Source organism: Platalea leucorodia, assembly GCF_965183815.1.
Source record: "Platalea leucorodia genome assembly, chromosome: 8".
NCBI lineage: Eukaryota > Metazoa > Chordata > Aves > Pelecaniformes > Threskiornithidae > Platalea > Platalea leucorodia.
The window spans coordinates 27,727,141-27,745,530 of record NC_138830.1 but is presented as its reverse complement, the minus strand read 5'-3'; the positions used below and the strand labels follow the sequence as shown (position 1 = coordinate 27,745,530).

At 38.7% G+C, this 18,390-nt stretch overlaps 1 protein-coding gene across 1 annotated transcript in view; it reads right to left on the bottom strand.

Moving 5' to 3' along the window:
• Window positions 1–18,390, bottom strand: part of STAG1 (STAG1 cohesin complex component) — a 201,993-nt gene that overhangs the window by 24,984 nt on the left and 158,619 nt on the right. Inside the window, exons 21-23 of the mRNA XM_082320218.1 lie at window positions 11,727–11,814; window positions 10,026–10,106; window positions 1,436–1,528 (exon numbers count right to left, since the gene is read on the bottom strand). Coding sequence (XP_082176344.1) covers window positions 1,436–1,528; window positions 10,026–10,106; window positions 11,727–11,814 — 262 coding nt within the window. The remainder of the gene's footprint in view (window positions 1–1,435; window positions 1,529–10,025; window positions 10,107–11,726; window positions 11,815–18,390) is intronic.

Genomic DNA, 18,390 nt, shown 5'->3' with positions numbered 1-18,390 from the left:
CTAAAGTTAAATCTGCTGGAAGACAATGACACATCAGAGCCTTTTAAAAATACATAAACTAGTGACATCTCCAAGCCTTTAATATTTACATTTATCAACTTGCAGAACACAGTGTAAATGCCAAGCAGAGCTATCTTCCAAAAAAAAACAACTGTCTTTTAAGAAGTATTACCTTTTAAAAAACACAGGCAAAAACCACAGGCCAGTTAGTTAAGAGTCTTTGCAAAATCTTGGGAGGTCTGATAGAAATGCAATTTGTAGACAACTAAAAGATGTCAACAGACTTGATATAAATCAGCATATATTCATAAAATCTCAGCAGACAAACCGGCTATTGTTTTTTCTTCCAGAGACTGCGAATTATTTCAACAAGCCCTTGGATTTAATTTCTTTCATTTCAATTTCTAAATACATATAGCAGAAGCTTCTTGCGGGCTTTCCAAAAATCTAACAAAGAGAACTGGATAACTACATTGAACCATAAAAAAAATCTAATACTTTTTATGCAATCATATTTCACATATATACTTTTGGCATATGTGTGCACACACATACACATGCAGAGAGATGATTGCACTTAAGTTTTCAGTCAGCCTGCCAAACAGGGAAGCACAACAACCTAAGCTGTAACGATTATATTGATGAGAATCTAAAAAACCCTCCATATCTTTATACTTCTATAATGAAGACACTGTTTAAATAGGTATTTTACTCTGATTTCTCAAGGAGACATAACTATTTGTGAAGTGATGATTTTTGCACAGTGTGAGAGGACACTACATTCTTCGTGTTATTCAGAGTATTTTTGTAAAATGAATTAACTTTTTTTTCTGCTAGAAAATATGTAGTAGTATGACCTGTACTGCTAGAAGCCTCAATTTTCTCCCATTAGCCACAATGAGAAAGAGATACAATAATTAGTATTCACCACTACATTTAACTGAATTATTAGGATAGCGAAATACTGAAATATCACCGAGGCTTCAGGCATTTGCCTTTGGCAGGAAAGCAGTCACTCTGAACTCCCTATTAGTCAATAACGGGGAAAAAATCCAGAGATATACAGAGAAAGATTCAGCCCATTTGAGGTCTCAATCACTCTCTAGAAGTGCCTATTTCCATCTGTTAATACAGTAAGTGCCTAAAGGAATAGACTTTTATTTTAGGTGATTGAGTTAGATGCCTAAAGTTATAACAACTGAACATGAGCCTAAGCATCCAGGTAATCCTTACTGTTATAACAAAAATGAATTTGACATTAGCTGTGCTTTGAAGGTGCTTTTAATACAGCTCTTCTTATGGAATGTTTGTTCAGTTTTATTTAGACAGAAGGCACAGATGATTTTACTTGAAGTTTGATATAGTGTCGTCTTGAGTTTTACTACAGTTTAGTATTCACACTTTTCTAAAAGCATGTGACAGACGTTTCCTTTACCTGTTCTTTGACTGGAGTGTTGACATTTGACAGACATTGCTGGCAGACAGCCAGAAAGGATTTCACAGTTTTCCTCAATACCAACAAGTCTTCCTAGAATAAACATTAAAAAGGGATAATATATAAATATTAATAAGAGGTTTCTAGGAAAAAGCAAAATAAAAAGATGGTGATAATTTCATACATTCAATCCTATAAACTAGCCAAACAAAAAAGGTTGTAAAAAAATATGCTATTCATAGAGCACAGAGTAAAACAAAGTCATTAATTTTCAGAGGAATGACCCCAAGTTTCCCTGTAATAAATAATAATAATAAAACAATACATTCCTAAGTTAAATTGTCTGTATTTTACATTGAATGCAAATTATAAATGCTTCAGAACAAAAAGTTTAATACATCAAGGTCAGCCTACCTGGTGGTTTATAAAGAATTCTGTACTCAGATAAATCAACATGAATGAAAAAGTACAAGTTCAACAAAAACATTATCCTAACTGCCCACAGACATGGGAAATGTGAAAACAAATCACAGAAATCTGATGAGTTACAGAAGGAGGAGGGAGTTTGTTGATCTGGAGAAAGAAGGATTTGTGGGTGGAAAAGATAAATGAGTAACTTTTCTTGATCACCTTGATCTAGAGACAACTGATGTGTATTTTAAATGTGGGTACCAGAAATGGCATGTTCAATAGGAAAGCTGCATGCTTTGACCTGGGGGAATTAATGCTGTACCCTGATGAATACTTATTTTTTACAGATAACAAATTAAACTAGTGAAAACAAATCAAAACAAAACATATGATACTGGAGCATAATCATAAGAATACAGCAAGTAGTGACATGGAAATGGCACATCAATTACAGAAGTAAAAGAACCCTCCTATGTGAAAAGCTAAGACTTGCCTCTATTGTAACCAAGAAATGTACTGAGGATGTACAGGGCTTCTTGGCACCTACTTAGTTACTCTGTTTTACAGTAGTGATAAACCAAACACCAAGAAGAAAGCAAGAACCAGAAATCACTAGGACTTCGTGTTAGCTTCAAGTTTTGCAAAAAGGACTAGCTTTGTCAGCATTGATTCATAGATTCTGCTGCTCTGCATTGCTCAAGTGATACAAATGCACGCTTCTGCCCTGTCTGCTGTGTCTCCCAGCACTCAGATCTCCTCCCGGCCACCAGCAGTTCTGCCAGGGCCCCACAGACGACAGCATGTCTCATATGCACCTGGGACCACTGCTTGAAAGATCTTTCCCTTCCCAGTTTTCACCATCACTGGTTTCACGTAAAGAAGGGATCAAAACAGACATTAATTCACACCGAGACTGCTAGCCTACTGCTGCTGCAGACTTTCCTCCATGATACCTCTATTAGCTTTCAGATGGAAGACAACGTGCCCTACAGAACAACATCCAGCCTAAATCTAAAGAATCTACATAGTGTACACGCAATATTTTCCTTGCTAAAAATTCCAGTTTTTAATTATGCTGGCTGTTCAGTCCATGTGTCTCATTTCTACTTTTAGCTTTTCTTATTGCTTCCTATCATAAGATCTTGTTATTCTTTGTTTACTGAAAAGCCTTTTTGTGGTCCTTATGTTCCTCCTGTACTGGTTCACAACAGAAGGCAGGTCTGCAAGCGTGCCGAAGCACCCCAAGTGCTCCTAAATCTCTTGTAATTTTCAATAGAGTGAGTGTGATTTTCTGGTATGGACACTGAAGGTCTATGAGCTACCTCACCTTCCTATTCCTAATAAATTTTTCTTTGATAATATAGCCAAGGATCCCTTTGTGCCACTGCATTACACTGCCATTACATGATCTGTAAGACAGCTCTGCTCTATTCTAAGTCACAAGTTTCCACTCATCACCCTTCTTGTTCCCAGGTATAAGCCTCCCATTTGGCAGCATTAATATGCTTCTTTCTTTTTTTAATTGTATTTTTTTTACCAATTGATATATGTCATCCACATTTTAAATACCTTCGCTTTACTTTCCCTGATGACTGGTAAAAAAATATCAGTTTTTAGCAGAGAACGATTCTCCTGGAATGCATCAGAAGCTATCCCCTTGTGTGATGATTTCTCACTTACAATTTTTTTCTAATATATTAATCAGCTTTGAGCTATTGAATATGAATTACATTAAATTCACATATTCACCCAAAATGCAATGTGATACCAATGTCTTACAGAAACTGGTATTTCAGCTGGTTTCCTTATCAGTCAAATATGCAATCTTCTCAAGAACAAATTTATTTGTTCCTTCTGGTCTTATCTGTTGGCCATGTTTGTTCTGCCCTTCAGCCTTGAAATGACTGTGTTTTCTATCAGCCAGTCCAAGATTTTACCTAGGACTGATGCCAGGCTTATCAGTTCACTGTTACATAATAATGTGATTTACAGCTTTAAACACTGGATTACAATCACTTTAATAACTTCCTACTTTCTATCACAATTATCTTCCATTTAGATGATAATGAATTCAACAGAGATACTAAAACCTATGAAAAATCCTATATAAAGGTTAAAAAGTGAATGAGCATGTCTCCCATTTTTCTTTCTGCCAAAGAATGAGTAACACTTAGGTACACATTATTTATTGTCCTCTCTCTTGATAGCATGACAAAGATTCACTTTGAAAAGTTACAGACAGCAAAAGAAAGCTCGACTGAACAGTGCAACAGAGCCATCTGGAACTTTTCTAAATTTGGAGAAATCCCCAGATTACTAGAGAGTGGTAATTTTTTTTTAAAGACAAAACGGGAATTAAAAAAAATGAGTTAGATTTTGAAGACTTTTACCATTCTCAGGCACACAGCCAAGGCTCTTGAGGTGTGATTACCTGATATACTGGCTTCAGCAGAAAAACTGGTATAAAAAATTTTACTGTCCTCTTGGTTGCTAGGGTGAAATCATGGGGTCACACTGTGAACTGGATCACTAAAGTGACCCAGGATAAAAATAACCCTTTCTTGAACTGTACAGTGTAATGTCTTCAAATTTAACTAGTCCATGCCAGGAACAAGAATGAGCTGCTAAGAGCAAGGACTCGTATCGGCTTTGCCGCCACCTGTAACCGAACAACAATCTTCATGAGACTGCTATCTAAAATTCTTCAGCTGTTTTCTAGCTTTAAATTGAAGCTTGTTTTTTCCATTGAAGTAGAAATGTAGAAATGATGTGCTTTCGCCAGGTTCGTCTAACAAACCCAATGCTTTTCTTCCTATTTTCCCATCGCCTTTCCTCTAAATTACTTATTTGCAGTATTAACTTCCTTCTCCTTGCAAATGCAAGTCTTTCATAAACTTTACAATGTTCAAGAGCCATTAGCTTTCAACTCGACTGTGGAACACAATCCAACCTTTCGCACCTTGTGACTCTTTTCTTCCCTTCAGCATTTTATGCTTTCTTTCATTGTGCCCATATAAGTATGAAAAGTCACCAAGTCACTACGTTGTTCTTTAAATCCCTCTTTAAATCCTCTCTACCAATTCCTCTGCCTACTAATCACTTTGTAATAGCTATGCATTTGGCTAGTCTGGCTGCTGCTCATTCAGAACTTTTTGCCTTTGTCTTGCCTCTGAATGTTTGCTCTATTCATGCTTTTTTTCTTTTACTGTTCCAAGATTTTGGACTCTGTTCTTCTGCAAATATTTCCTTTTCATTACTTACACATACAATGCATAGTATAATGGTCCCAGGCACCTGGTTTATTGAATACATGAAGAAATCTAGATGGAAACAACTGTATAATCTAATCCCCAAGTCTCCTACCTCAAGACTTGACTACCTCAAGACTTGCTCCCCGAGATCTATGGACAAGAGAACTCTTGCTGAGAAATTACCAGCTTCCTTTGAAACCATCCTGAAACCCCTTTTCACATGAAGAACAGTTTTTCTCTAGGCTACAACAGATTGCTCCCACAAACTACACAGTATAAACCACTTCCCCCAATACTGTGTTGCTTACCACTAGTCTGCTTACTGACAGCCCACACAGTCATGGACTCAAGCATCTCTGAACACGTACAAGATGACAACCAAAGATTAGTGCATTAGACTATGGCCTACACATTTCATTCTTACCTGCTGCATCCTTCCATTTAGTAATAATTTTTTTCCTTTCAGATCTTAGACACTGACTTCACTGTATGCCCTTTTTTTTCCACTAGCCACCTTGAAAAAGAGTTTTAAAATAACCCTGCCTCAACTCTATGCTCTATTTAAGATAACTGGTGGAATCTTTATTATTGGGCAGATAATTTGGACTTTCTTACTAATTCAAATAATCAGTAATTATCATTCTTATATTAACATGTCTTGGAAACATTTTTATGCTGATATCACTTCCTTAAACTCTCGGATGAATTTGCTTAAAATGACCAGATTAAACAGTAACCAGGAGATTACCAAGAAACTTTTGAGAAAAGGAGGAGTCACCTTGAAAAGAAGCATAAAAGCAGCATGAAAAGGTGTGATCATGGAGAGGAATCTTGAGGTGGAACAGAGCAGCATTTAAACCAAGCAGCATTAAAACCAAGTCAGGCACCCCAACATTGTGACCTGTGGCACATCCTCTCCGCTGGAAGCCGTAAGTAGCTCTAAATTGCCTGTGTGTCTTGGGGAAGTGACTAGAGTAATTTGTGAACAGTTACACAAGGGTAGTTTGAAATTTGTAGGTGTTCATTAGCATTATAAAAGCGTCTAGTATTCTGGTTTACCTGCTGTATAGCTGACACTTATCCTGGAAACGTGTTGCACTGACTGCAGGTTAATCAGGTGTTGTTAATAAATCAATGAGCTGACTTGATTCTAATTTGATTTAAAACCACAAGAGTCAAACAGTTTTTCCCTGCCACACATATAAAGCCTACAGACCAACACACCTAGCCTCATGTAGTCAGCTATGATCCAAAACATTACAGCTGTAATATTAAGTATCCCTCAGAAAGCAATAAATGTGTCCTGGGCTTGGGCATAATGCTCAAGAGAGCTTCCAAACAAGGGCAATCCTCTTAGGAGAGAGGCTGTGTTTTTGGAAGAGCCATCTGAATACCAGAAAAATAATAACTTCATTCCAAAAAGACTCTATTCCCAATTGTATACCCCTGGTTGTCATATATGACTCTACCCTAGAACCAATACACAAAACTATTAAGCAATTTTGAGCTCTACTCAAAGAAAAACTCACTTTGAAAGAAATCTTACCAGAACCACCCATCCTGCCCGCAAACTCCCTGCAATAAAATGTACACCTAATGGATGCAGAGCATACCCAATTAAGAAATGTAAAACTTGCCAATATATGCCTGCTGCTACCAAATTAACTACTTCCTCCCACAGAAACATCAACAGCCTTGAATCTTGTACTTAATTCCAAAATGTTCATATACTTTATCCTGTGCATTGAATGCCTACACGGTAACTAAGTAGGTGAAACAGAGCAGCTACTATTTGCCAGCATGAACTCACGCAAACGACCCAGCTGGCAGCAGATGAACATTTCTTACAAATCAATCCCTCCATCTCTGATCTCTCAGCCTGGATGCTCAAGGGAAATCTAAAAATTCATCTTCTAAACACGAGCCTGGAACAAAAATTGATAAATCTACTGGATACAGAAAAACAAGGACTCAGGATTAGTTTTATGACATATTATAAATTCCCCTCTCCCCATTAGCCTTTTCATCTTTCATCTTCCTTCTCTTCCCCACTATCCAGCTCCTACTTCCCTCCTAGTAACTCTTATCACCTCGCCTTCCCCTGCTCCCACCCCCCTATAGGTACCAATGACCTTTTCCTTTTCTTTCAGAGACAGTTTACCTGATCTGTATCTAAACAGAAACCAGCAATTGTTCTCAGCTTGTATTTTGCTTTGTGATCTTCTGCTTTTATTTCAAACCTGAAAGGCTTGTATGTCCAAAAGCCTCTCTAATTTTTACAGCCATATCCATTGGTCTACTGAAGATACCACTTCAGCCTACAAACCATCACCTCCTTCTGCCCTTAGATCATTACAGCTACAGCAAAGTAAAACTAGAAAGCTGGGTAGACCTACATATTAAAATACTGTGTCAGAAATCTTCCCATAAAAGCCTGAATACTTAAAAAATGCTCATGAAAAACACTATTTTTCATTTTGAGATGCTCATGTTAATGCCCTTCTCTTCCCATACATCATACTTTAGAAGTGATCCCCTTTAACGTCTGTTAAGTTATAAGCCTAAATCACGGCTTATAAAACAACGATGGGCAAAATGATCTCCTAATGGATTAAATGACAGATATAGTGCAGATCAGATTTATTTTCACAGTGAACAAACTACAATGGAAAGTTTGATGGAACAAAATCACACAGAACAAAATGCTACAACAACATCGGGTTTGGGGATTTCTCTCTATCCCGTTTCCGTTGTGAGCATAGCTGAGGTTGCTGGCCAGGTATGAAGAGCTGAAGGGCATTAATGCAATGCTCCTCTTGAAATAAGCATGCAGAACACTCATTATTTTTGTAGGGGGTGGGGTGAAACCCCAAAGAGTAAGTTAATAACAGCTCTAGGTTAATTATGATTTTCACTGGGGATCCCAGAAGCAGAATTGACTTGTACTTCGAATGGTCATTCTCAATGGAGCTTTCATAGTTCTTTCCATTCCTATGAACTACATTATGACTTATATGAATCAGAATAGTATTAGAAATACTTGAAAGATCAAGGCTATTCTGCATTCATCTCATAAAACAATATCTCATATAAATGTATCCTATTTTGAAAAAGTAGGCAAAGCCATACAATTGCACTAAGCTTGTCTGCAAGAAAAACCCAGTCACTGAAATAAATGTCTTTTTCTCTTTCAGTTTAACTGGACCATCATGGTAATATTGCAAACAACAGTCCACGTTAATACTTTGACATGAAAATGCAAAGATTCTGACCAGGTCCTATGCAGATAGATGCTGTATATGTTAGTCACTAGCTGTAGTTTACGGTAAATATGTTCCTTTTGCTATAATTTAGACACAAGAAAACATGAAAATTTCTTCCAGCAATGCTGACAGCTATCACTGTGCACCATCTATGTTATACTGCAGCTATTTATTGTATTTAGTTCAAAAAAATGGAGAAATGCACTGAAGGAAGATAAGAATCTCAACGAATGCTCTGTGTCTTGGCATTTGCACCCAGAGCAAGGCAAGACTGGGCACTGCTGCTCAAGGGGCCCAGCAAATAGGAGGACAGAGTTGCTGGGCATCTTCAGGAGTGGGTAAGACACCTAGCAAGACCCAATAGTCAAGAGTACATGAGGAAAAATTAAATAAAGGTGTTGAAGACAGTGTCCAGGCTTGGATAGTTGACCAGGTGCTCTAAGTGCACCTACTCTAAGTGCTTGGTTTCTCATACCCAAGTCACTCACTACACAGGTAACCAGCAGTCCAGTTTTCCTTACTAGGGAAGCATTAGAATGAGATTCGGTGCATTGGTTTTATGGACTTAAGGGCTGAAGCAGTGTATGGCCTCCTGGATTTACTTTTAGTTACTTAGCTCCTTCTGTCAAAGTGAAGTTTCTCGCTAAGGATAACAATGCTGCTAGCTAGGAGGACTTCAGATGCTTTATTGTGATGAGATACTGAGTTCATTTAAAATAAATGGGATGTATTCGGTTTTCTCAGTTATGAGGAGTCAAGATGTAATATTATATACTAACAGCATGCTAAAGAAGCTGAGAGGGGAAAATGGGAACGAAAGCCAGAATAAAGAATACCAATTATTCTTTTTTTCTAGTAGCTATTTTTAAATGTAAATATATGTCAGTATTCAAAAAAACCTCACGGAATTCACAATGTATTTTTATCATTTTTCTGGGTGTAAAACGTTTATTTTATTAGTACTTTAGCATCTTTTTCTTTTTGATGCCGGTGTGGAAGTACACTTACTACTTCAGTTTTCATACCATTTTAATTTGATGTATTACTTTTGAAAAAGCCCTAAAAAGAGAGGATGTTGGCCTCTGATTCAGAAAAGAGCTAAGGAAAGGTCCTGGAAAAGCTAAGTATAATAAACAAGTTACATGTCACATTGTCCTTACTGCATTACACCTGTGTGCACTTACTTTTTATTAGTAATCATCACTGCTAGTAACCTTACATTTATATTTAGCAACATAAAATATGTACATAAAAGGTAAGCAACGTAAATACGCATAAATATTAAACTATCTGCGGTGTAAAGATCAACAGTATTGCTTACAACTATTAGGTAAGCATTGTCAACATTACTTATCCATTCATGCAAACTGCTGTACTGACAACAAAGTGCATTAAGTATCTTCAACAATAAAAATATAAAAATCAGCTAGTATCAAATCCTGATAAAGACAAGCTTCCGCTGTTTGTATAGCTTATTTAGACATATGCATGATGTTGAACAGATTTTGAAATATTGAATAAATCAAAACACCAACATTTTATATCTGTTTCACAATGACATAAAATGACTGTACAGTGGGTAGAGTTACAGAGAATGAGACCTAATGCCTTTTTAGGCAAGTTGTGTTTCTTCAGTAAAATCTGTACAATCAAATGTCTACTTACTTTGGAAGGGGAGCCTTCAGTGATCTTCACCAGCTGCCAGAGAATCGAGTAATGGGAACACTGCAGTGCCTGAACAACTATCTGTAACAGGGGGAACAGAAAGAATCCCAGCACATTGGAATTATCAAGCATATCAGTAAAGTGTATGTAAAATTTATAATGCATTTTGGGGAGAATAAATAGGAGCAGCTCTTAGGTAGTACTTTTTGTTTTCAAGGATATTATGTTTTTCATTAGTCAGTTTAGTGCAATAAGAAACCAGCCTACTACAGGTGACAAAAATACTGTGTAAATGCTGGGAAACAGAACAGAAAACTGTGCATTGGAGTACAGCAAGAGGTGATGTCACAGCATGATAGAAGTACAGCCCAACATCTACATGTCTCAGTTCAAAAGCATCTATTTAAATACTTCTAAATCTGACTTCACTAAGAAAACAGCCTGGAAATTTGTTCCATTGTCAAATGAACATGTAGCCCAATTTCTAAAAATAAAAAAGCGAGAAAATACAAATTTTCTTATAGAGAAGACTAGGCTCGTATTTATGGTGCTCATAAAAGCATCCATGGCATCTTTTTAAAATTTCAAATCTATATTAGGTGCTAAGAATTTCAAACTCTTTTTGGCTCGAAGATGCTTCCAACAGTTTGTGGTTCTGTGCAGAATAAATCAAGTTTGTAACTGCTCTAATCACTCCACAAAATACTTTTTTGAAAGATATCACTAAAGACCAAACCATTCCTTTCCAGCAAACTCTTTCTAGTGGACTGAGGGAATAAATACTGAGAAGAGTTCAGATTTCAGAACTTTTTTCCTATGATCTTACAGAAGTATTTGGGGAGCCATATCACTGTCAAACCCAGAAACTGAAGATGGCTGGTAGCTGGATGGACAGTTTTTATATGCTGGCTGCTTCCTTCCAGGTAGCACAATTCCAGCATTAAGTAGCAACTGCAGAGAGAGAAGAAGGTCCCACAGCTTAAAGCCATGACTTTCACATGGCGTGTGGCAATGTGTCCTCCATATGGTCCTTTTTAGAAAATACTTTTACAGAATTTAATGAGAATTTTTTTTTTCTAAATGAAGTTGGGTTAGAATTAACAACTGGCTTCTAATTGAAATCAAATTATAACTTAAAATGTGCTGAAATACTGGAGCAGGCAGTCTACAGTTTAAACTAGAATCCTGGGAGAATCTGGAATGGTCCCTGTGCTCATCCATGAGAAGACTAAAACCAAACTAGGAGGAAACAAAGTTGAAAATATGTCCACTAAAAGAACTCCACTGGAAAGGCTGGCCAGCATCCCTGCTAAATGTTCTTCTTGTTTCCTGGGTTTCATAAGCTTCCACCTTACCTTCAATGCACAATAATCATTTGTGATAATTCTAATTGCTGCCAAGGTTTACTAATGTTGGGTTTCAGTGTAAACATCATGATTTATGCATTGCTTTTCACAGCCAGGAACGTTAGTTATTCCTTACTTTACAGACGAGAAAGGTGAGGCAAGTAGCTCAAAAATCACAGAATCCAAGATTTTTCACCTCCCGGACAGTGCCTCACTATGATATACATTTCATTCAAAACTCCACATTTTTCCTAAATAACTGAAGTCTAGTGCATTAATCTTTTGAATTTCTCTACGACTAGACTCTTTAAAACTGAATCCCGAAATGACGCAATGCAGGTGTTGCTAACTGTACCTGTTCTGGCATAGCTCCATGTTCAATTCCAGTTCTTAGTAATCTGTAGCAGTTACTGAACAGATCCCATTTTGTGAGATCATGAGCACTAGAACGAGAGGTAATAGAGATTAGTAGTGTTCCTCAAAACTCCACATCACAGACAGAATATAGTCTGACCTGGCAGCTCAGTGAGCAGTTTGGTACTTTCGCAAAGCTGAGACAATACAGCATGCTGACAAAGCAGCTGCACAATTAGTTCATATCATGCTAAAAGCAGAAGTTAGGCCTTCTGATAATGGAGGAAAAATGTTTTACTACATGGGATTTTTGTAGTGAGAAGATAAACTCTCTGCATACCATACATCTTTAAAGGTTACTTAAGTGTAGCTACAAGCTTCTTCTCAGCGTTGCCTCTAAATCATCTTTCCTCTTTGGTTCTAAACATTGATAGAACTCCAGCAGGTGCTTCTCTGGCATTGCAGCAGAAACTACGGCCAAACTCTAGCCATATATACTGAATGAAAAATGGCTTTAAGCAAAATAAAGTTACATATTTTTCTGCCATATCATTTGGAGAAAAATAATATACATTATCATTAAATATCCTGAAATATCTAAAGTAAGACAGCATGATATATGTATATATGAGACAGAGATGGTGGTTGCCACCCCCCCATTCATTGTTTCACATTTCAGGTGTACCAAGCTGACTCGCCAGAGAGAATAATACAAATGAGATTAGCAACATATATTCTACAGCCTTACAGACCTCAACAACATATGATGTAGCTTTTTTAATACAGAACTGAGAAATATAGGAGAAATTACAAAACATCAGGTTGCCTGAAAGACAAAAATTCTCTCTCTAAAAAAATTTAGGTTTAACACATTTTTCTGCAGTGGAATTAAACTGAGATAATTTGAAACAATTTATAATATTTTTATCAAAGAGCAAGCCACCTCAGAATAATCAGAAACTTGGTGATTAAAATACTTACCTGGAAGAAGGGATACTCAGACTGAATTGGCAAGTCTAAATTAAAGAAAGCAGTCTCTAGCATCTGGCTTCCTCTCATCCCAGCACCTTGATCACCAAGATATGCTCATTTTTCCCACCCCTTTGCTCTGCCCTGCTTTGGAGCTACCCAAATTTGTTTAAATAATTAACTACCCTGCTCAGCCAGAAAGAATATTTCTCCAGTAGAAATGGACAGAGGTTGAACTGAAGACTGAGAATGCCTAGGTCCTGTTGAAACTCTAGTATGAAATGCTTCCCAGTCTGGAGCGTATTAGCCCTGGAAAACCCCACTGATAAAAGTTTCACAGAAAACATAACAATTAATGCCCTTGTGCTGAGAGCAAGTGAAGTATGCACTCTAGGGTTGTGTCATTAAGCCAAGTTGCATCTTGACTTCTAATTCAAATCCATGAATACAACAATAGGAAAACTTAAAAGGAAACAAAAATGTAAAAATACTCCCCCTGCCTTAGATTCTGGATGGTCTTCAAAGTATGGAAATAAAATGTTTCATAAATTATAGGCTGTCAGAAAACTGCCTCTGACTAGTAATATTAAGCACATAGATGCTGCTTCAGCAAATCACAGGGTTGCTAGCAAGGCTGAGTTGTACCTCCTTAATTACAGTGCTGTAATTAAAGCAGTAAAATCTCCTTGGTGCGCAGAGGCAGATATCAGCATAGATTATCCTACAGAGAATACAAAAGGAAAAACTGTCTCATTTCCGTCTTTTCATTTTAGAGCTCTCCATGTCAGGCAGCCATCACAGGGGGCATGCCCCATTGCCTTGACAGCTGGGCACACCTCAGCTCTTTGCTCTGAGCCTGGCCTTAGAGCTGATCTCAGGAAGAGCTTTTCAGCTTCCAGAGCTGAAAAATTCTAACTATATACAAGTTGGATAGGGCTTTTCAATATAAACTTCCTTAAAGAAGAGCCTCCACATAAAATTACGCATATTCTGGTACACCTATAACTCTTTTGAACTACTTAGCAACCAAAATCCTCTGCCCCTCTACTCCGCACCTGGTGTCCTGCGTCCAGCTCTGGAGCCCTCAGCACAGGAAAGACATGGACCTGTTGGAGGGGGTCCAGAGGAGGGCCACAAAAATGATCAGAGGGCTGGAACACCTCTGCTATGAGGAAAGGCCGAGAGAGTTAGGGTTGTTCAGCCTGGAGAAGAGAAGGCTCCGGGGAGACCTTACTGTGGCCTTTCAGTACTTAAAGGGGGCTTATAAGAAAGATGGGGACAGACTTTTTAGCAAGGCCAATAGCGATAGGACAAGGGGTAATGATTTTAAACTAAAAGAGGGTAGATTCAGCGTAGATATAAGGAAGAAATTTTTCACAGTGAGGGTGGTGAAATACTGGAACGGGTTGCCCAGAGAGGTGGTAGATGCCCCATCCCTGGAAACATTCAAGGCCAGGCTGGATGGGGCTCTGAGCAACCTGATCTAGTTGTAGATGTCCCTGCCAATTGCAGGGGGGCCGGACTAGATGACCTTTAAAGGTCCCTTCCATCCCAAAGCATTCTATGATTCTATGAAATTCAGCTGAGCTTTCACACATAACACATTAGTGCTGTAGCAGTTTGTATCCTGCAAAATATCAGCATTTCACGAAGCTGGTGAAGGGTCTAGAGCACAAGTCTTATGAGGAGCAGCTGAGGGAATGGGGGTGGTTTAGCCTGGATAAAAGGAGGCTGAGGGGAGACCTTATCACTCTCTACAACTACCTGAAAGGAGGTTGTAGCAAAGTGGGCGTTGGTCTCTTCTCCCAAGTAACAAGCGATAGGACGAGAGGAAATGACCTCAAGTTGTGCCAGGAGGTGTTTAAGTTGGATATTAGGAAAAGTTTCTTCACTGAAAGGGTAGTCAAGCACTGGAACAGGCTGCCCAGGGAAGTGGTTGAGTCCCCACCCCTGGAGGTGTTTAAAAGACAGGTAGATGTGGTGCTTAGGGACATTGTTTAGTGGTGGACTTGGCAGTGCTAGGTGAACGGTTGGACTTGATGATCTTAAAGGTCTTTTCCAACCTAAACAATTCTGTGGTTCTATGATTCTTATTTAATTACTTCAGTTAATTCAGTGCAAGACACATGAATCTCAAGCATCACCTCCATTACTCTGGATGTGCCCTTTGATGCTGTCTTGTATATAGAATATTGTTTAACATTTAGAAATCAGGATTGTTGGTATCACTGTCCAGTAGTCCTCAAATATGATACTGACTTCATAAGCCTGCTGTGGCTATAGTAGCTCTCCAGATATGCATCATGTTTTTATCAGTATAAGCGTGATCAGTCAGGACATTTCCAGACCAGCAGATCTTCTCTTCCTATTATAGAAACCCTTTGCTTAACCTTTTCTCTAGTAGTTGACCAGTATATCCTTCAGACTAAGTTACTCAGAAGTTTGTTATATCCAAAAGAAGTAGAAATGATGATAAATGAAACCTCAGTAGAGAAATTAGACTGTATCTAGCATAGCTGTTCAAAGCCCAAGGTACAACTTCTCTCACTTTGTGCTGCTTTAAAAAGAGAAGCAGTTTTGTGGGTGGAGAGATCACCTCTTCTAAAAGGAAGTTTTCTAAGCTGCTTCTTTCCACACTTTCAGAAACTCTGTGGAACTGGTACCATTACTTCATCTGACTGCTTTCTGGCAGAAACATGCCCTAGCAGGGATGAAAAGAAACCTTTGATGAAATGTTGGGTCTTGTTTTCTTTAATCCATGAAGACTCTCTGACATGGAAGGGACTAAGGGAAAGTTCTGTGTTGTGTGAATTTTCATTCTAGGAACCTCTATGTCAATCTCAACCTCTGTGGAGAATTGTGTTATGTCCAAGGTACCTTTATAACAATCATTTTCATAGAATCACAGAATAGTATGGGTTGGAAGGAACCTTTAAAGGTCATCTAGTCCAGCCCCCCTGCAGTGAGCAGGCACATCTTCAACTAGATCAGGTTGCTCAGAGCCCCATCCAGCCTGGCCTTGAATGTTTCCAGGGATGGGGCATCTACCACCTCTCTGGGCAACCCGTTCCAGTATTTCACCACCCTCACTGTGAAAAATTTCTTCCTTATATCTACGCTGAATCTACCCTCTTTTAGTTTAAAATCATTACCCCTTGTCCTATCGCTATTGGCCTTGCTAAAAAGTCTGTCCCCATCTTTCTTATAAGCCCCCTTTAAGTACTGAAAGGCCACAGTAAGGTCTCCCCGGAGCCTTCTCTTCTCCAGGCTGAACAACCCTAACTCTCTCGGCCTTTCCTCATAGCAGAGGTGTTCCAGCCCTCTGATCATTTTTGTGGCCCTCCTCTGGACCCTCTCCAACAGGTCCATGTCCTTCTTGTACTGAGGACCCCAGAGCTGGACGCAGTATTCCAGGTGGAGTCTCACCAGAGCAGAGTAGAGGGGCAGAATCACCTCCCTCGACCTGCTGGCCACGCTTCTTTTGATGCAGCCCAGGATACGGTTGGCTTTCTGGGCTGCGAGAGCACATTGCTGGCTCATGTCCAGCTTTTCATCTATCAGTACCCCCAAGTCCTTCTCGGCAGGGCTGCACTCAATCCCTTCATCCCCCTGCCTGTACTTATACCGGGGATTGCCCCAACCCAGGTGCAGGACCTTGCACTTGTGCTGGAGTCAGTATAGAAAAATTGTCTCCATGTACTTAAGAACAGAAAAAATGGCTAGAAATATCAGTGAGATCCTGGCAAAAAAGAAGCCCAAGTACATACTCCAGGTATTCTATTCAGAAGACCTCAAGAAAATTTATTATTCTGTTCTGAAAACTTGGAAGGAAACATTGTAATGATTAATTTCATTTGAATTGGAATATTGATATCCTTGTTTGATGAAAAGACATGAATTAAAAAGTGTGCTGTGAGCCTTTTGTTGCCATGACCCTCTCAGAAAGAGGATTAGCTCAGGCTTGGGAAATCTCAATATAGAAGCTTTTTGGTCTGGAAGGCTTTTCTGATATTCCCCTACCATGTTTTTTTTCAACTTGCTGGGCTTCTTTTTCCTAGAATATGAAGGAACAGCAACTACCAAGAAAACACAAGCGCAGATAAGGTAGAGTGGAATTTCTCTCACTGGAAGAAGAGAGGGACTTGTTTCTTTTTGAAGCCTCAGCAGCTACTTTATCAGTGCACTTTTAGAAGATGTGAAAGGTATCAGTTTTTAGCCTGCAATTTCAACTTCTTCCATTGATTTAATTTCGTTTGGCCCCCAGCTGATGACAGACAATGACAGTATCAGACAACAGCCACCATTCTTTGAGATGAGAACGCTTGATGTGAGTTTTGTATTGAAGATCCTCATCTCATAGCTAAAGGTTCGGCAAAAATTCTGTCTCGGATGATATCATTGTTTCCTTTCACAAAGAAATCAAATCAGACATAACAATCAGTAGAGTAATGAAAAGATTTCATTACTTCTTTATATGCAAGCAGATATTAATTAGAAATTCCCATTGAACTATAATAATAAATAACACATCAGCTGAGAAACGATACATAGCTGGTCTTCAGCTCTTTAGATTTGCTTCTTTTCTCTTTCTCTTTTTTGAAGGTGAAAGTAGATGTCCCCGACCCTGATTTGTGTGTCATTCTAGAAAGCTTTCTTTATAGCCTGAATTAACTCTCTTGAGTTTTGGAACCCTAAAGGAAAAAAATATATATGGGAGACTCTCAGAAAAGCCTTAAGATTTGTGCTACCTTCTTGAATGTGAACTACAGCTTTCACCAGTCCTCTCAGGAAAGGCAGAAGTGGCTCCAATGTGTTACCAGGGAGACTGAAAACCTAATTTGCACATGTGTCAGCCTGCTGCACTACGGAAATTAGTAACGATTTAACGATCTCGGTGGGACTCTTGTTGAATGGAAACAAAGAGTAGATATTGCAGAACCATATCATACAACAATCCAGTGCAAAATTCAGGATAAGTGAAGACTAAGCACAGAAAGAAAAGAGAAATGAAATCACTAAAAACAATTATTATAAAAGAGGTGGCAGAAGCAAGGTCCTCTCACATCTTGTGGTAAGGAAGAAATGATTTGTGGCTCTCAGCCATTTGCATATGAAGCTTTCTTACATGCTGACCAGGAGCAATTACTTCCTACAGACAGGAGGGGAAGATTAGGTCTTTGTGCTATGCTCCAAAATTCACAGTTCAAGTGAAACTTTCCAGGCTGCTCTACAAGTTATGACAGTGCCTGTAGGTCTAACTGAGAGCAGCAGGACCCTGAAAAGCTGCTGCCTGGTTCCACTGGGCTGGTTCATGCTTTGTGAAGGAGTTTCTGTGCAATTCACACAGTTAAGACTTTGCCAACAATTCAATGAGAAACTATTCCTGGCATTTCTGCAGGAAGAGAATGCATCTTCCAGACTCTCATCATAAACTATTAATTATCATTATTATTATTATTACTACTACTTATTTCCATAATTTTGAGGAGAAATACCTCAAAGGCACTGAGAAACTGAGAGAAACAACTTCCTCCAAGGCTGTCCTAAGCTGAGGCTCAAAGCAAAGATTTGGCTTGCATCCACTGGTGCCGGAGATAACAAGCGTCCCTTGTGCATTGACTGTCTGTCGTGCAGGGGAGTATGACTTCTAATAAAGCACTCATAGGTGTAAAAGCATTTAGTGTAAGGGATGGTAT